This window comes from Notolepis coatsorum (genome assembly GCF_963971535.1).
Source record: "Notolepis coatsorum genome assembly, chromosome: 18".
Classification (NCBI taxonomy): Eukaryota; Metazoa; Chordata; class Actinopteri; order Aulopiformes; family Paralepididae; genus Notolepis; species Notolepis coatsorum.
The window spans coordinates 19,996,243-20,011,120 of record NC_140182.1 but is presented as its reverse complement, the minus strand read 5'-3'; the positions used below and the strand labels follow the sequence as shown (position 1 = coordinate 20,011,120).

Below are 14,878 nucleotides of genomic sequence, written 5' to 3'. Positions count from 1 at the left end.
AAGCTATGGTTATTTCAATAGTACATGCACCATAGACGTGCATGTTATGAGTGGGCGTGCTCCAAGATGTGGCAACGTCAACGTCGGTCTCCGTTGGCCAGCAGCGCGGGTGAGTCATCTAGTGATATATATCTATGGCCTATATAACATCTGCTTGTGCATCAAGCATCCAACACTGGTTCACTTCTCAACTACTGTTGGAGGTGTAGTTGACTATGTGACCGGGCCCAGCGGCAAGAGACTCATGTCTGGAAGTCAGATTGCGAGAAAATGAATTTTCCATATTATCACAGTTTGAATGTTTAAAGGGGAACTATCTTATAAATGGCCTTTTTGAGTGTTTAGCATTGTTTCCTAGCTATGTGAACTTATATTAATATGATCTATGTCTCTAATTCTCATATTGGCGCATTCTTCCAATTCTCCTCTCACAATATTCACCCTCACTGAACTGAGTCATTTGAAAATGTGATGATTTGTGATGTCAGAAAGACACCGCTGCATGATAATGGCGAGGTACATGATGAGCTGCACACAGTGGTTGGAGCCCAGCCTCAAAACGGCTCGAGATCTTGAGGTAGAAAAATGCTGTTTTTGAGGACTTGATTAGAAATACAAAACAATGAATAAAAAAAATATATATATATTACAGAGGTGTTCCATAGACTCACAGGAATTGTGTAAAAGTGCCCAAATAGTGAAAGAAATAGTAAAATAGTTCCCCTTTAAGAAGATATTTACTGTCTGTAACAGCTAACAGTTATAGTATCTCTAAATAATAAAAACCTTTGTTTAAAAAAAGGCAGTTTGTGACACCTAATATACCTGACTGCCAAAGTGTTAAAAATGCAGACAAACTTTAGATTGGATCTTTTCAGTTTTTCTCTGCTCTGAGACATGAGGTTTAACTAGATTCAAATAAGCATATCTTCTTCAAGCTTACATTCTGTACTTTCATAATCTGTAAAAATATGAAAAATGACAGAGGGAGACTTGTGCCACGAACTGCTGGGCTCGGTCACATATATTATATATATATTACAGGAAGGGTGATGTGAAGCAGAGGCTATAAGGGAAGCATCGTTCAACATGTATTATATATATATATATATATATTACAGCAGTGGTTCTCAAACTGTGGTACGCGTACCACTCGTGGTACGTGGTGGTACTGCTGGTGGTACTTGAAAACATTTACAAAAAAGCAAAAAAAAAAAGTTTTTTTTGCAGTCAGGCCACTGAACTTATGGTGCGTTCACGTTAGGTGGGAAGAAGCGGAAGAACCAGCTTCCGACTGGGAAAAACCATTCACGTCAGCCTCCTAGTGGTAATTCCTACTAGGTCATATGGGAGTTTTTTATAGACCCCGATATCTCCCACTTCGCGTCCCGAAATGCGGAAGTATCAACCATCATGGCAGCAAGCTTGACGGCGATGTCGGCAATCAATACAAGGTAAATACAAATCAAAATGATCACTTTGATCACATAATCAGAATAATACAATCATACTGCTGTACTCTTCATATGAAAAACTAGCTATACTTGCTGCTGTTCGTCTACAGTTGATTTTAAAGTAACTTGCTAACGACTTGTAGCAATAGGTTAGCAGTAATTTACGATCGCCATCTTGGATGTGGGCGTTTCCTCGAGTTCAACGCGTGAATGCTTCCTAGTTGTAGCAACGAGATGTCATCTGGTTCGTCCGCTTCTTCCCACCTAACGTGAACGCACCATTAGAAGCAGGCCAGGCCACGTCTATATTAAAGGCAGCCCAAGAGTGCTTCCGCATTCGCCTGATTGGCCCCGGTAATGCACGCAATGCGCATTTTTTTTTCGCCACTCGCGGAAATGGAATACATATTTATCCAAACGAGGACCCGATTCACTCATAACGCCATAACGTTATTTCGCGAGCCCAGCTGTCAGAAACTGTACATTGTAACGTTAACACAGCCCAGCTGTCAACTGTACATTGTAACGTTATGTTATTTCGGGCGTTTTAACGTTAACACAGCCCAGCTGTCGCCTGTACATTGTAACGTTATGTTATTTCGGGCATCGTTGTAAAACTGAGACTTTTGTGGTTCGACTTCTGGAGCAATATTTAACCCCTTATTCCATTACCTTGATCTTCGCCCACTGAAGCCTGTGAAAGATGGTAATATATGCAGAACATGTTTTATTTTTTTACACAAAGGGTACAGTATGGCCACTGCAATAGCATGATGACCCTGTATGAGACAATCTGAATAACAGATGGGCATCTCTATAATATACCCATGTGTAGATTTGAGATTAATAGCTGATTAATAGCTGATCCAAGTACGACAAGATTATGGTCATTGTATCAATGTATTCTTGCAGTGTGTGTGTGTCTGTGTGTGTGTGTGTCTATTAGAGCAGACAGCTCTCACCTTAGGGTATGTATGTTTTTTAAATAAATGCCCAGTGCTTTGTCACCACCTGTCAATCTGTTCTGTTATTCTATGCATAGCAAAACCTATTAATATTACATATGTGTTGGCGGAATCGCGTCAATGTTTGTTATGAATAAAACGCCCGAAATAACATAACGTTACAAAGTACAGTTGACAGCTGGGCTGTGTTAACGTTACAATGTACAGTTGCGCGAAATAACGTTATGAATGCCCGAAATAACATAACGTTACAGTTGACAGCTGGGCTGTGTTAACGTTACAATGTACAGGCGACAGCTGAATGGCGATTAGGCAGTGGCAAAAAAGAAAATGCGCATTGCGTGCGTTACCGGGGCCAATCAGGCGAATGCGGAAGCACTCTTGGGCTGCCTTTAATGTAGACGCGCCCCTGTCGGCTCAAGGAACGCTATGTCCATGGACGGGTTTGGAATACTGATGCCACAGTGCAGGGGTGCGGGGGAGCTGCAGTCTGGCAGACTCGAGCAAAGACTATAAGGCCTTCAGATTGGCTGTCCTTTCCTCGGTCTCAGGGCTATTGCCTTTGCGGCCTGTCGTCGTCTCTCCATTAGTGTTACAATACATTTTGAAGCGCTATAGATTTTTCTCGGGACGTGCCACTGTTGTGGATGCAAATGAATCACGGTAAAAAGAAAAAAACATGTACACATACTTGTGTGTGTTGACAGGCAGGTGAAATAAAACACATTTGCCTCGTTTTTCATCAAAACGACCCGAAAGCCCGCCCACATCTCAGACTCTGGCCTAGCAGGACCTCATGATTTGTGACTTGGCTTTCATTCCTGCTGTGGTATCAGTATATTACAGTGTGAGAGCTCCCGTCATTTATCATACAAACCCCTGGTCAGAAGCTGACACAGAAAGAAAGGGAGAGCCAGAGAGAGAGAGAGAGCGAGATGAGGGAAAGGCAGAGAGAGCAAAAGAGAGTGAGAGAAAGTGTGACAGAGGCACAGAGAGAAAAGATAGTGACAGAGAAAGAGAGAGAAAAAGAGGGGGGGGGAGACAGACACCTTTGGTCCAGTAGTAGTGGAGCCTGTGGCCTCTATCCATGTGTAATAATGATCCTGAGTGTGTGGTACGCCCGACGCGTGTATCCTTTCCACAACGGAATTCGGTTTCCGGGTTCCTCTGATTGGCCGCGACCCCCACGTGACCCGCTCCCCTATCCACCGCTCTGCTCTGCCGCTCGCGGCCGCGGACTCGCTTCCTTCCTCAATTTATACGCATGGAAGTATTGACTGAATGAATGAATGAATGAAAACTTTATTTAACAGATTGCAGAATGGGTACAATACAGTACGGCTCAATACACACAATTGTTAAGGGGATGCAGACCTGAGAAAGACGTTTGTCTTGTTTACATCAGGGTCCCCCATTTTCAATTCATATAGAACGACTACACCGTAACAAATCATTAAAAAAAATATACCGTTAACTGGAATATGTTGTGCCTTTACACATGTTGGATTATGTAATTGGTTTGTCATGACAAACAAATTAAAAAATCGCGATTTACCCGCTGGCTAGTGTGACTGCATGTAGTCAGAGCCAGAGCTCAGCGATGCCGCTCGCGGCAGCACATTCTCGCCACGGGCTGAGCTCTGGTGTCCGCTGGAGCAAGCCAGAGACAGCCGGCGATGCGATATTTTATTTGTTTGTCATGACAAACCAATTACATAATCCAACATATGTGTAAAGGCACAACATATTCCAGTAGTCGTTCTATATGAATTGAAAATGGGGGACCCTGATGTAAACAAGACAAACGTCCTTCTCAGGTCTGCATCCCCTTAACAATTGTGTGTATTGCCGTACTGTATTGTACCCATTCTGCAATCTGTTAAATAAAGTTCTCATTCATTCATTCAGTCAATACTTCCATGCGTATAAATTGAGGAAGCGAGCGAGTCTGCGGCTGCTCGCTCTGCCGCGCGCGGCAGCGGTGGATAGGGGGGCGGGTCACGTGAGATCGCGGCCAATCAGAGGAACCCGGAAAACGAATTCCGTTGCGGAAAGGATACACGCCTCCCCGACAGCCTGTCACCTGTAGCTCCACACAGCCAGCTCCCTCACTCTGCAGGGAAGCCCAGTGCTGACTCTGAGCCAGTCTGCCGGGCCAGGACACCCCCTCACACACACAGTACACACATGCAATGCACACACCAGTGATAGAGTTCCATCCTGCTACACTCCAGCCAGGCCCGCCTCTACACCTCCCAGGAACAGGCAGTCACTGCACAATCACGTTTCAGGGGGGGGTGATGTAAAGCTTAAATGAATATCGGCATTAAGGTTATTCTCCCGTCCTCTGGACCAGTGGTTCCCAAAGTCGGGGTCGCGACCCAAAAGGTGGGCCGCGAGCAGGCCGCGAGATGATTTCCAAAAAACAAATCAAATATATATATATATTTTTTTTAGGCCACTGAACTTAGAAGCAGGCCAGGACAGTGTTTCTAGTTGTATTCTAAAAATTCTATACTAAAATGTGACTATATGGTTTTATATTCACTTAATAAAAATGAAAAATCTACTTATTTCAACGAATGCACATAAAACGCCGCTGAAAACAGTATTTTAATGAGGCTATTATTATTTTGCAACAAGTTAGCCCTCTCATAAATAGCACATATAAATGAAAACTAACTTAATAGGATTGAAGTGATATTTGGCTTTAAAAAAATGGGTCGATGGCAAAAAAAAAATAAAAACCTGACAATGTGCATTGGGCCGCGGCTCTCTGACGCCTTATTTTCTGGGTCCTGGCCTGAAACATTTGGGAACCCCACCTCAAGTGACGAGAACCGCTTTGCTTGGGGGAAAAGGGAAAATCTTAAAATGCCGCTTTGTACAGTACAATTGTTCAAGCTCCCAATACTTTTAGGTTAATGGGAAATAAGGGTCCGTGGGATCTTGAAAATCCCTTTTTTGCAGAGTGCGGAATATTATGCAGAATTCTCTTGAGGGACACCAAATGGCCCTGGAGGCCCTCCCAGTTCCTCTTACCTGCTGAAGAGGTGAAAGTTAGAGTAGCGAAGAGTCAGAGCCAGTGCTTGGGGCTTAATTACTGCAGAGGCTGGTTGAGTTCTGAATCTGTCAATAGATGCTTGTCCCAAGGACATGTAGTCAGTCAACTCAATGACTGGCTGTCCATCAGTTCTGCGTAGATGGCCGCTTTCGGTATGAAGTCAGATCAGTTCATACAGGTTCTAAGGAAGCAGCGGGCGCCATAAACTAGGAAATTATACACTTTGTTTAAGGCAATTTCCCTTACAATAGAGCAATGTATCCCATTTTCATTAGCTCCTTTTTGTATTCACACCATTGTAAGACATGGGTAAAGATCAGACCAGAATCCTCTTTCAAAGTGCCTTCAGCAACTGCACTGTGTCAATTAACCTCTGCTGCTGAATTCATTGACCAAGCAGTCGTTTGAAGGTTCCTAAACATGCCGACTCAGGTAAATCTACAAGGTCAGTGGTGACTGGCCCAAGTGTATCATACCGTTCCAGCAGCGCCTCAGGGACAATCAGTACATTCTGTCAGACACAAGTGAGGTTTTTAATTCAAAGTCAATTGACTTAATCCATTATCCAAGTTGCTTGCAAGCACTCCATGACAAACTTAAGCCAATTATTTCCCCATCAACGAATCCATAAAGACAGTTTGTCAGCAGGAAGCCAAAAGAAACAAAGACGGAAACGTGTTTTTGTATTTGGTCCTTTATTAAAATAAATAAATAAATCACGACACTACAGACGGAGCTTGAGGAAAGAGACTTCAAGCAGTCTCCTCCTTGGCAACGCGGTCCTTCTTGAGTGGTCCCTGTGGAAAGGCAAAAAGAAAGATGAGTGATATGCCACATTCTGCCATTACACGAGTTGACAGAGGGAAGATGTTCCCAGATAGTGAACAGGGAGCGAGCACAAAAGCCCAATGCTCCCCTGCCTATATGGAATTTGCTGTAGCACTGGAATGGAACCCAAGCTCACACTGATGATGAGCCCGATTACGATCAGTGCGGGATGACAACAGTAGTAAAGGACTCTTATGGCTAATGTTGGGAAGGCATTCATTGTACCAATATTACAGGGACGACAAGAAATGTGCATTTTGATGGCGTCAAGTTCCATCTGCACACATCTTACCATGAAAGCCTTCTTTTCCTCCAACGTCTGGAAGCGGCCGTGGCCGAACTTGGAAGTGGTGTCGATGAACTTTAGGTCGATCTTCTCTAGGGCACGGCGGCTCGTCTGCACCAGCAGTGACTGAGGGGAAAAACGCATTTCTGGTCAACACTAGTTTAAAAAGGGGCACAATTCAAATTATTCAGTCCAATATGTAGCTGCTGTAATGGGTGTATACACATCCATTTTATTGGGCCCTAAGACTGTCATTATAAAGGAATTGTAGCATAATTTTATCACAGAAACTGCTCAATGCTAGGAAGCTGAAAATTCTGCAGTCCCGTTTATTTGAAGGATTCAAAAACACATTGTTCTACAACACTTTCTGCCCACTACAATTCTCACAACACTGCCATGTGCAAGGAAACTGCAAATTAGTGATATGCCACCATCTTCCAGTACACGAGTTGGCAGAGGGACGATGTTCCCAGATAGTGAACAGGGAGCGAGCACAAAAGCCCAATGCTCCCCTGCCTATATGGAATTTGCTGTAGCACTGGAATGGAACCCAAGCTCACACTGATGATGAGCCAGGTTACGATCAGTGCATGAGGACGACAGAAGCAAAGACTCCTACGGCTAATGTTGGGAAGGCATTCAGCTACAATTCACAACACTGCCATATGCAAGGAAACTGTAAATGGCCATTGTATTCTGCAGGTTGTGCTGTAAGGAACTCATGTGAAAAATAAATTCATGCTTTTCCATTTTATTAAGCTTCTTAACGTACACTATTATATAAGCACCATACATGATTTGCCGCTGTGGTGCTTTATAAAAAGAAATTAGACTAGGACAAACCATTTGAAGCACTCAACTCCCAAATGGTCAACTTGTGCAGCTGCACCATTTAGAAAAGCTATAATGGCCAGTGTCGGAGTGACAGAGGTTGTACTAAAAACTCTCAAGGGCAGAAGTAAAATTGTCTTTCAAAATAATCATTTAGCAACACACCTTGCGCAGAGTAAGCACTCTCTTCTTGGTCCCAATCACGCATCCCCTAATCATGACAAAGTCGTTGGTCACGTCTCCATAATGTACAAAGCCACCCTGGGGAGGGAGAGGAGGAGAGAATTAAGGTTCACATTGCTGCTGAAAGACAGAAATTAAATGGCAGAGACACCAGAGCACCACTCACCAGGGGGTTGATGCTCTTGTTTGACAGGTCGTACTCTGTAGCAGCGTTGTTCTTCACAAGCTTCCCCTCCTTGGTGTGGTAGCCCAGGCCGATCTTGTAGATCTGTGAGGTGGAGAGACTGTAAATACACCTGACAGAATGCATCAAGTTTTACAACTACAGGCCGGAAATCCAAAAGTTCCTAGTTAGCCTTGCGCAAAGTTACTACTGTAGTTAATTATAAAGGAATAGTAAGAGTTCCAGTTTGATACCTATAACTGAGGTGGCACCTTTGTTTTAAGGTTGTGTGTGCAAATGGTGCTTAAAATTGAATTTCCTTCTGCAGTCATCTGGACAGGGAACGAACAACCTCTATATTTGCTGGTAATGCTCTAAACAAAAACTAATAAAGTCTGTATTTCAGCTAACTCTAAGTTTCAATAGCCTGGATTTATCGGCATGTTCTCTTGAATCTACATTGAACTATTCTTACTGCTCTCTCCTGTAATATAAATGGCTTTATGTTGGTTTCATACGCGTTACCCCACACCAACTCATATCTGGTAGGATGAGTGAACAATATAATCAAGCACATTCATCGCCTTGTTCAAAACAAAAACACTTTGCTACCTTCTTTTTTATGTGTACATTATTATATGTGGCTTCCATGTCAATTTCTCATCCAACATAACACCCAAACATTTTAACTCCGATACTCTGTCAAATACATAATGCCACATTGTCCCTTTCCTTTCGAAGTAAATATCATACATTTCGTTTTTCCAAATTTAGGGATAACTTAGTCATCAAACCATATCTTAACACATTTCATTTACAATGTAAATGCCACCATCTTCCATTACAATTCCCGTACACGAGTTGGCAGAGGGACGATGTTCCCAGATAGTGAACAGGGAGCGAGCACAAAAGCCCAATGCTCCCCTGCCTATATGGACTTTGCTGTAGCACTGGAATGGAACCCAAGCTCACACTGATGATGAGCCAGGTTACGATCAGTGCGTGAGGACGACCGAAGCAAAGACTCCTACGGCTAATGTTGGGAAGGCATTCAGCTACAATTCTCACAAGACTGCCATGCCATGTGCAAGGAAACTGTAAATGGCCATTGTATTCTGCAGGTTTTGCTGTAAGGAATACATGTGAAAAATGCACATTTATGCATGCATTTCTGTTTTATTAAGCTTCTTAACATATACCCGTACTTTTCGCACTATAAACCGCAGCAGCTAGATTGAATGATGTGTACATATATAAGCCGCACTGGACTATAAGCTGCAGGTGTTTTAATGTTTAATTACCATATTATGTAAGGGTTCGTGCAGAGGGGATTGTCGGGAAAGAGATGGCCGTTTGAGGAAGCTCCCATTTATTAACATTTGTTTAAACAGGAACGATAGCCAGTTAGCCAGCACCGGGTACAGTAGGTAGCAACGTTAGCTCTCATAACGATAGAGCCAGTTAGCAGCGCCGGGTACAGTAGGTAGCAACGTTAGCTCTCATAACGATAGCCCAGCGCCGGGTACAGTAGTTAGCAACGTTAGCTCTCATAACGATAGCCAGTTAGCCAGCACCTGCGAAATCCAAACTGATGATATCAGGAGCCATCAGCAGCTAGATAACATTAGACAACGCCTCATGTATTAATAAACTAAAGTGAATAGTTCGTTGACTGGGTAATTTTGTTTAATGCTTCAGTTATGTTGAAAGAGGAGCTCCGAGCTGCTCATGCACTCCTCTTGCCGTAATGGTTTTTGTTGACGTGGTTATGTGAGGCGGAGGAGGGGAAAGGCGTGCACTGCTGCAGCAGATTTAGGAGTCTGATCTGACGGTCACAGAGCTGAGAGTATGCGCCCAGTTAGCTGTAAAAATCCATAAATTAGCCGCACCGTTATATAAGCCGCAGGGTCGAAAAAGCTGCGGCTTATAGTCCCAAAAGTACGGTACTATTCTATAAGGACATGTGAGAAAGCACAATCAAATGATTTGCCGCTATAAATACCTGACGGAAGGTGCCAGTTTTACAACGTATAAGGGCCAGAAATCCAGATGTTCCTAGTTGGCCTTGCGCAGTTTCTACTGAACTACCGTTGACCAAATTACATCTTTAGCACTATTGGATAATCAGTGTCGATAACCCTCAAGCCGTGCTCCAACTACATACCTTCTTGTTGATTTCTGTGCGGTGGTGGTAGCCTTTCTGACCAGCACGGGCCACAGAGAAGGCCACACGGGCAGGATGCCAGGCTCCGATACAGGCCACCTTACGCAGACCACGATGAGTCTTACGGGGAAGCTTCTTTGTGTGCCAACGGCTGGTGACACCTAAAAACAAAACAAACGGAACCAAAAGGATTAAACTACAGTGAGGCACATGCATAAGGTTCTGGCTACAACCTCTGGCATCTCACACAAAAAGTACATCCATGTGTGAAAACTAGTTCAAAGTTTACAATTCAAAGCGTACCCTTGTACCCGTGACCCTTGGTGACTCCGATGACGTCGATCATCTCGTCCTGGGTGAAGACGTTGGTGATGGGCACGGCCTGCTCCAGCTTCTCACGGACCCAGTCCACTTTGTCACCGATGGTGCCTCCATTCAGCTGCACCTCCATCAGGTGAGCCTTCTTCTGCGCCAGGGGCAACAGGCGCATCTGTAGGCGTGGGACACAAGTCGGCAATGAGCAGGCTTGCAACGGAGATGAACACACAACTTAAGTGATTAGGTAGTTTGTGTAGTCTCAGAAGGAAGGCAGCTGGAAACAATCCTCATGCGTATCGGACACCATGCCTGGTGCAGTGTTCCATGGTCTCGTCACCGACAATACAAGTAGAAATAAGTTACACCGATGACAGAGGGGGGGGGGTTTGGGGTCCCAAAATGCTCACCTGAGTGTGGGCGAGAATGCGGATGACCTGGCAGTACTTCTTCATGGAAGCAAAGTCCTTCTCAAGCTGCTTCTTGCCTTCATCATCCTGCCATTTCTTGCAGTACTTTGTGAAGGCCTTCTTCTTGGACTTGTACCTGTGAGCATGCATGCAGCGCGATAGCAGGGTACAAAACACAGGTTGGCACAGGCCCTTCATAACCCCGGAGGGCCAGCGGAAGGACACAGCGCTCAGCGGCGTGCCCAGTCCTCATACAAGGGGGGGCAACAGCGGCTTGTACAGGGGGGGTTCGGCTCATGGCACGGTTTCTAAGAAGCCCTTTCCACCGGCCAGAGGAGCCCGGAGCTCATCAGGACACGAGGTACCCGAGCGGAGCTGCGACCAGGGGCCATCGTAATGTTAAAACGTGCTCAGTAAAACACATGACAGCAACCGAGCAGTTAAACATCATGCTTCCAACTAAACTAATATAGTAGAATGTCACTCATTCAAGGCAATTTCAGAACACAAGTCTCACCAGTTCTTGTAGAAGCGTCGCTTGCACTCATCACTGACGTGCTCTGCGAAGATAGTCTTGAAGGAGCGCAGGCCACGGGGGGTCATGACGTAGCCTACAACACCGACCACGATCATGGGAGGAGTCTCCACAATGGTGACGGCCTCCACCACTTCCTTCTTGTTCACCTCTGCAGAGGAGACAGTTAACAGGTTATGCTTGAGGCTCTCCATGTCAAACCATCCAAGTTTACATACAATAGATTAAGGTAAACTGCGCTCAGTGCTCGACATTCAGCAAGGGCTATAAACCCAATATGTCCGCCCGTCGAGTGTCTCATCATAGGCAGAACACCATGTCCAAGTGACATCCAGTAGTTGGAAAACAATATCCAAAACCCATTGTGATACGAGTCAATATTAGAGGGCATTTTTGTTGCCACTTCTCATTTTTACTGAAAAGCATCGTTTTGTGTACTGAAATACAACACAAGCCTGTAGAATGCGATAGAACAAATCATCCCTGCAACAATAAGTATTGACAATAGACCACCGCAACACTTCGGGGATTCTGAAATCGGGGAGGAGATTGCGGGGGGGGGGGTCAAATGAATGAATGTGGATGAGATCCTTGACATTGCAGATACGGCTGTGGGGGTGCGGGAGACATGATCGAATAGACTTGTATGCGCCTGAGTCTCCTGAACACGGCGTGAGACATTCCTAATCGATCAGAACTAAATTGGCAGCGAAAAATACCGTTTTTAAGCATCGATTTCCCCATGCGCAGATTGGCCACGGAGTGTGACACAACGCACATCCACCTGGAATGTTCCATTAGAGGGGGTGTTGTGTTGTGAGAATGATAAGATAGAATTAAATATTAAATATACAGAAGTCTACACTAAGTGTAATATTGCAGTGTTGTGCATTTATAATCAGTAGCTTAGGCTACATAGTAGGCTAATAACAGCCTATCCTAGCAGGTGCTGGTATAGGCAAAAAAATGTCATAGACTGAAAATCAACATTACTAGTCTATACCAGCAACTGCTAGACCTAAGCTACTGATTATAAATGCACAACACTGCAATATTACACTTAGTGTAGACTTCTGTATATTTAATTCTATCTTATCATTCTCACAACACAACACCCCCTCTAATGGAACATTCCAGGTGGATGTGCGTTGTGTCACACTCCGTGGCCAATCTGCGCATGGGGAAATCGATGCTTAAAAACGGTATTTTTCGCTGCCAATTTAGTTCTGATCGATTAGGAATGTCTCGCGCCGTGTTCAGGAGACTCGGGCGCATACAAGTCTATTCGATCATGTCTCTCAAGTCAAGAGTTTTAATTGTCACGGCATACAGGTATACAATGAAATGCGGGTGGTCTTGCCCGCAACGATGTGCAATACAGTGGTACATATAATAGAATCAAAAGAAGAAACAACATTGTGCAGTAACAGGTAGCAGGTAACATGGAGTGACATCTCGGTATCTGTACATAGTTATTTACAGCGCATGTGTGACATGCTAGTTAGCTTTGGTAGTGCAATACACTGTTCCTGTTATTCTAATTTAAAGTGTCCTTTCCTTTGGCCATAAGTGTGCGTGTGTGCGACATGAGTGTGTGCCCGCTCATGTTAAAGTGTTAAGTGGCTGCTCGTGTGTGAGCGTGCACAGTGTGCGTGTCGTGTGTGTGTTCATGTGTGCTTGTGTGTGGACAGTTCAATGTTCTGAGCACTCAATGTACATTGTTCATGGCTCTGATGGCCTGGGGGAAGAAGCTGAGCCTAAGCCGCTCTGTCCTAGTAGCTGGGATTTGCAGGCGTCTGCCTGACCTCAGCAGCTGAAACAGGCTGTTATTGGGGTGGTGAGGGTCTTTCTAGCACCACCACAGCCGTATCTGCAATCACTTAATGTCAAGGCTCTCATCCACATTCATTCATTTGACCCCCCCCCCCCCCCGCAATCTCCTCCCAGATTTCAATGTAACGCGGAAGTTTGATTGAAAACTTTATTAACAGATTGCAGAATGGGTACAATACAGTACAGCTCAATACACACAATTGTTAAGGGGATGCAGACCAGAGAAAGACTTTCGTCTTGTTTACATCAGGGTCCCCCATTTTCAATTCATCAGGAAAATCATTGGCTGGTACGGGTATCGAACCCGCGACCTTCGAGTTATTGGCACGATGCTCTAACCAACTGAGCTAACCTGCCAGTGTAGTGGTCTATAGTCCTCGAGCGATTTAGATATTGCACTTTGGATCCTAATTGGCCAATAAGGTATGCATTGTTCAGCTCATTTTATCATGTGCATCAAATCCAAATATTGCAGTCTAACGTGTAACTCAATCCCCACGGTGGAATTATTCTTAGCATTTTACCCATATGATATTAAACCACTAGGGAGCAGTCAAACGATGCACCCGGGGGGACCAAATCTTATAAGTCATTACTCACTTGATCCAGGTCTGTCGACCTCACGGACAATGTGGGTCATGCCAGCCTTGTAGCCGAGGAAGGCAGTGAGGTGCACGGGCTTGCTGGGGTCGTCCTTGGGGAAGCTCTTCACCTTACCGCGGTGATGACGACACCTCTTGCGGGGCAGAAAGCCCAGGGACCCGTGGCGCGGAGCCGAAAACTTACGGTGAGACTGTAGACGAGACAATTGTTCAAATGAACCCATTAGTCATCATGGAAAAGCTCATCGCTATTCAGCAGCCACTGTGATGATAGGAGGTCAGTCAAGTAGGCTAGAGACAACGCAACACTCGGTAGTTTGAGCCCTCATGGTAGAGAGCGGACTGTTGTCCTTCAACTTCAAATTACTTTATTTTCCTTAACAAACAGATTCTGGCCATCGGTCTTCCCACAATGATGTCGTATGTGTGGTAAAGCTTAGGTGGTGTTTCATATAAGGACTCAGACAGCGTGGCCATTTCAAGTACCGTCTTTATTAATCTAACACGTATGCTCACCATTTTGTCTCGGATCCGATTTGAAAGGACTTCCTAACGGGAAGCTGCGGTATTTATACGACTAAAACATCGCGGGATTCTGCGAGACTGTCTTCTTCTTCTTGTGATTTCCGGCAGTAACTGTTCGATCTTCTTCTTCTTCTTCTTTAATGTCGGGTCGCAACGACAGAAAGGCGCATACCGCCACCTCCTGTCGCTGAGCCAATAAGGCAAGATTCCGGCAAATAAAAGAAAATATTAACAAAACAAAATCAAAATCAAAACATAAACCCAGGATAAACAAACACTACCCAGCCCTAACCTCACCTCCCTATCCTACCTAATAGTTTAATCCTAAACTTAGTTAAACCTAAACCTAACCACAACAAATAAATTAACTCACTCCTGTCCTACCCCCCAACAATTCTGTGGCCTTACACCTTAGGATGTAGGCCTGTGTCCACAAGAAATTCCATGACAGCTTTCACCACTGCCCTTTGCTGTTCCTCAGGTCCTAACAAACTCCTCAGTGAGATGCAAGGCAGCCCTGCATCCAGTACTGCAGTGAAAAGCACCCTCCTCTCTGATGCGTATTTGGCACATTCCATAAACACATGTTGCACAGTTTCCTCTGCCCCACATTCACACAGTCCATGTTCATGCTTCCCAATGCGGGCCAGTCCCCCCGCTAGTCCACAGTGTCCAAACCTCAGCCGTGTCTCTGCGAGACTGTTCCGACAAGGAAAC

At 44.8% G+C, this 14,878-nt stretch overlaps 1 protein-coding gene across 1 annotated transcript; it reads right to left on the bottom strand.

Moving 5' to 3' along the window:
• Positions 1-6,159: 6,159 nt before the first annotated feature.
• On the bottom strand, positions 6,160-14,170 carry LOC311244937 (large ribosomal subunit protein uL3). The gene is made up of 10 exons (XM_084334644.1): positions 14,153-14,170; positions 13,635-13,827; positions 11,184-11,352; positions 10,667-10,802; positions 10,245-10,431; positions 9,942-10,102; positions 7,781-7,882; positions 7,597-7,692; positions 6,604-6,723; positions 6,160-6,280 (listed from the first exon to the last, which is right to left on the bottom strand). Exons 1-10 carry the CDS (start codon positions 14,153-14,155, stop codon positions 6,236-6,238), a joined length of 1,212 nt encoding a protein of 403 aa, XP_084190770.1. The 5' UTR covers positions 14,156-14,170; the 3' UTR covers positions 6,160-6,235.
• Positions 14,171-14,878: the final 708 nt, after the last annotated feature.

Bases quoted from the DNA above. Each gene is read 5' to 3' on its own strand.
- LOC311244937 (XM_084334644.1), bottom strand. The intron at 10,103-10,244 runs GTACGCTTTGAA...TTTTGTTTTTAG, and splicing joins CAAGGGTCACGGGTACAAGG to GTGTCACCAGCCGTTGGCAC. The intron at 6,724-7,596 runs GTGTGTTGCTAA...TTTTCCCCTCAG, and splicing joins GAGTGCTTACTCTGCGCAAG to TCACTGCTGGTGCAGACGAG.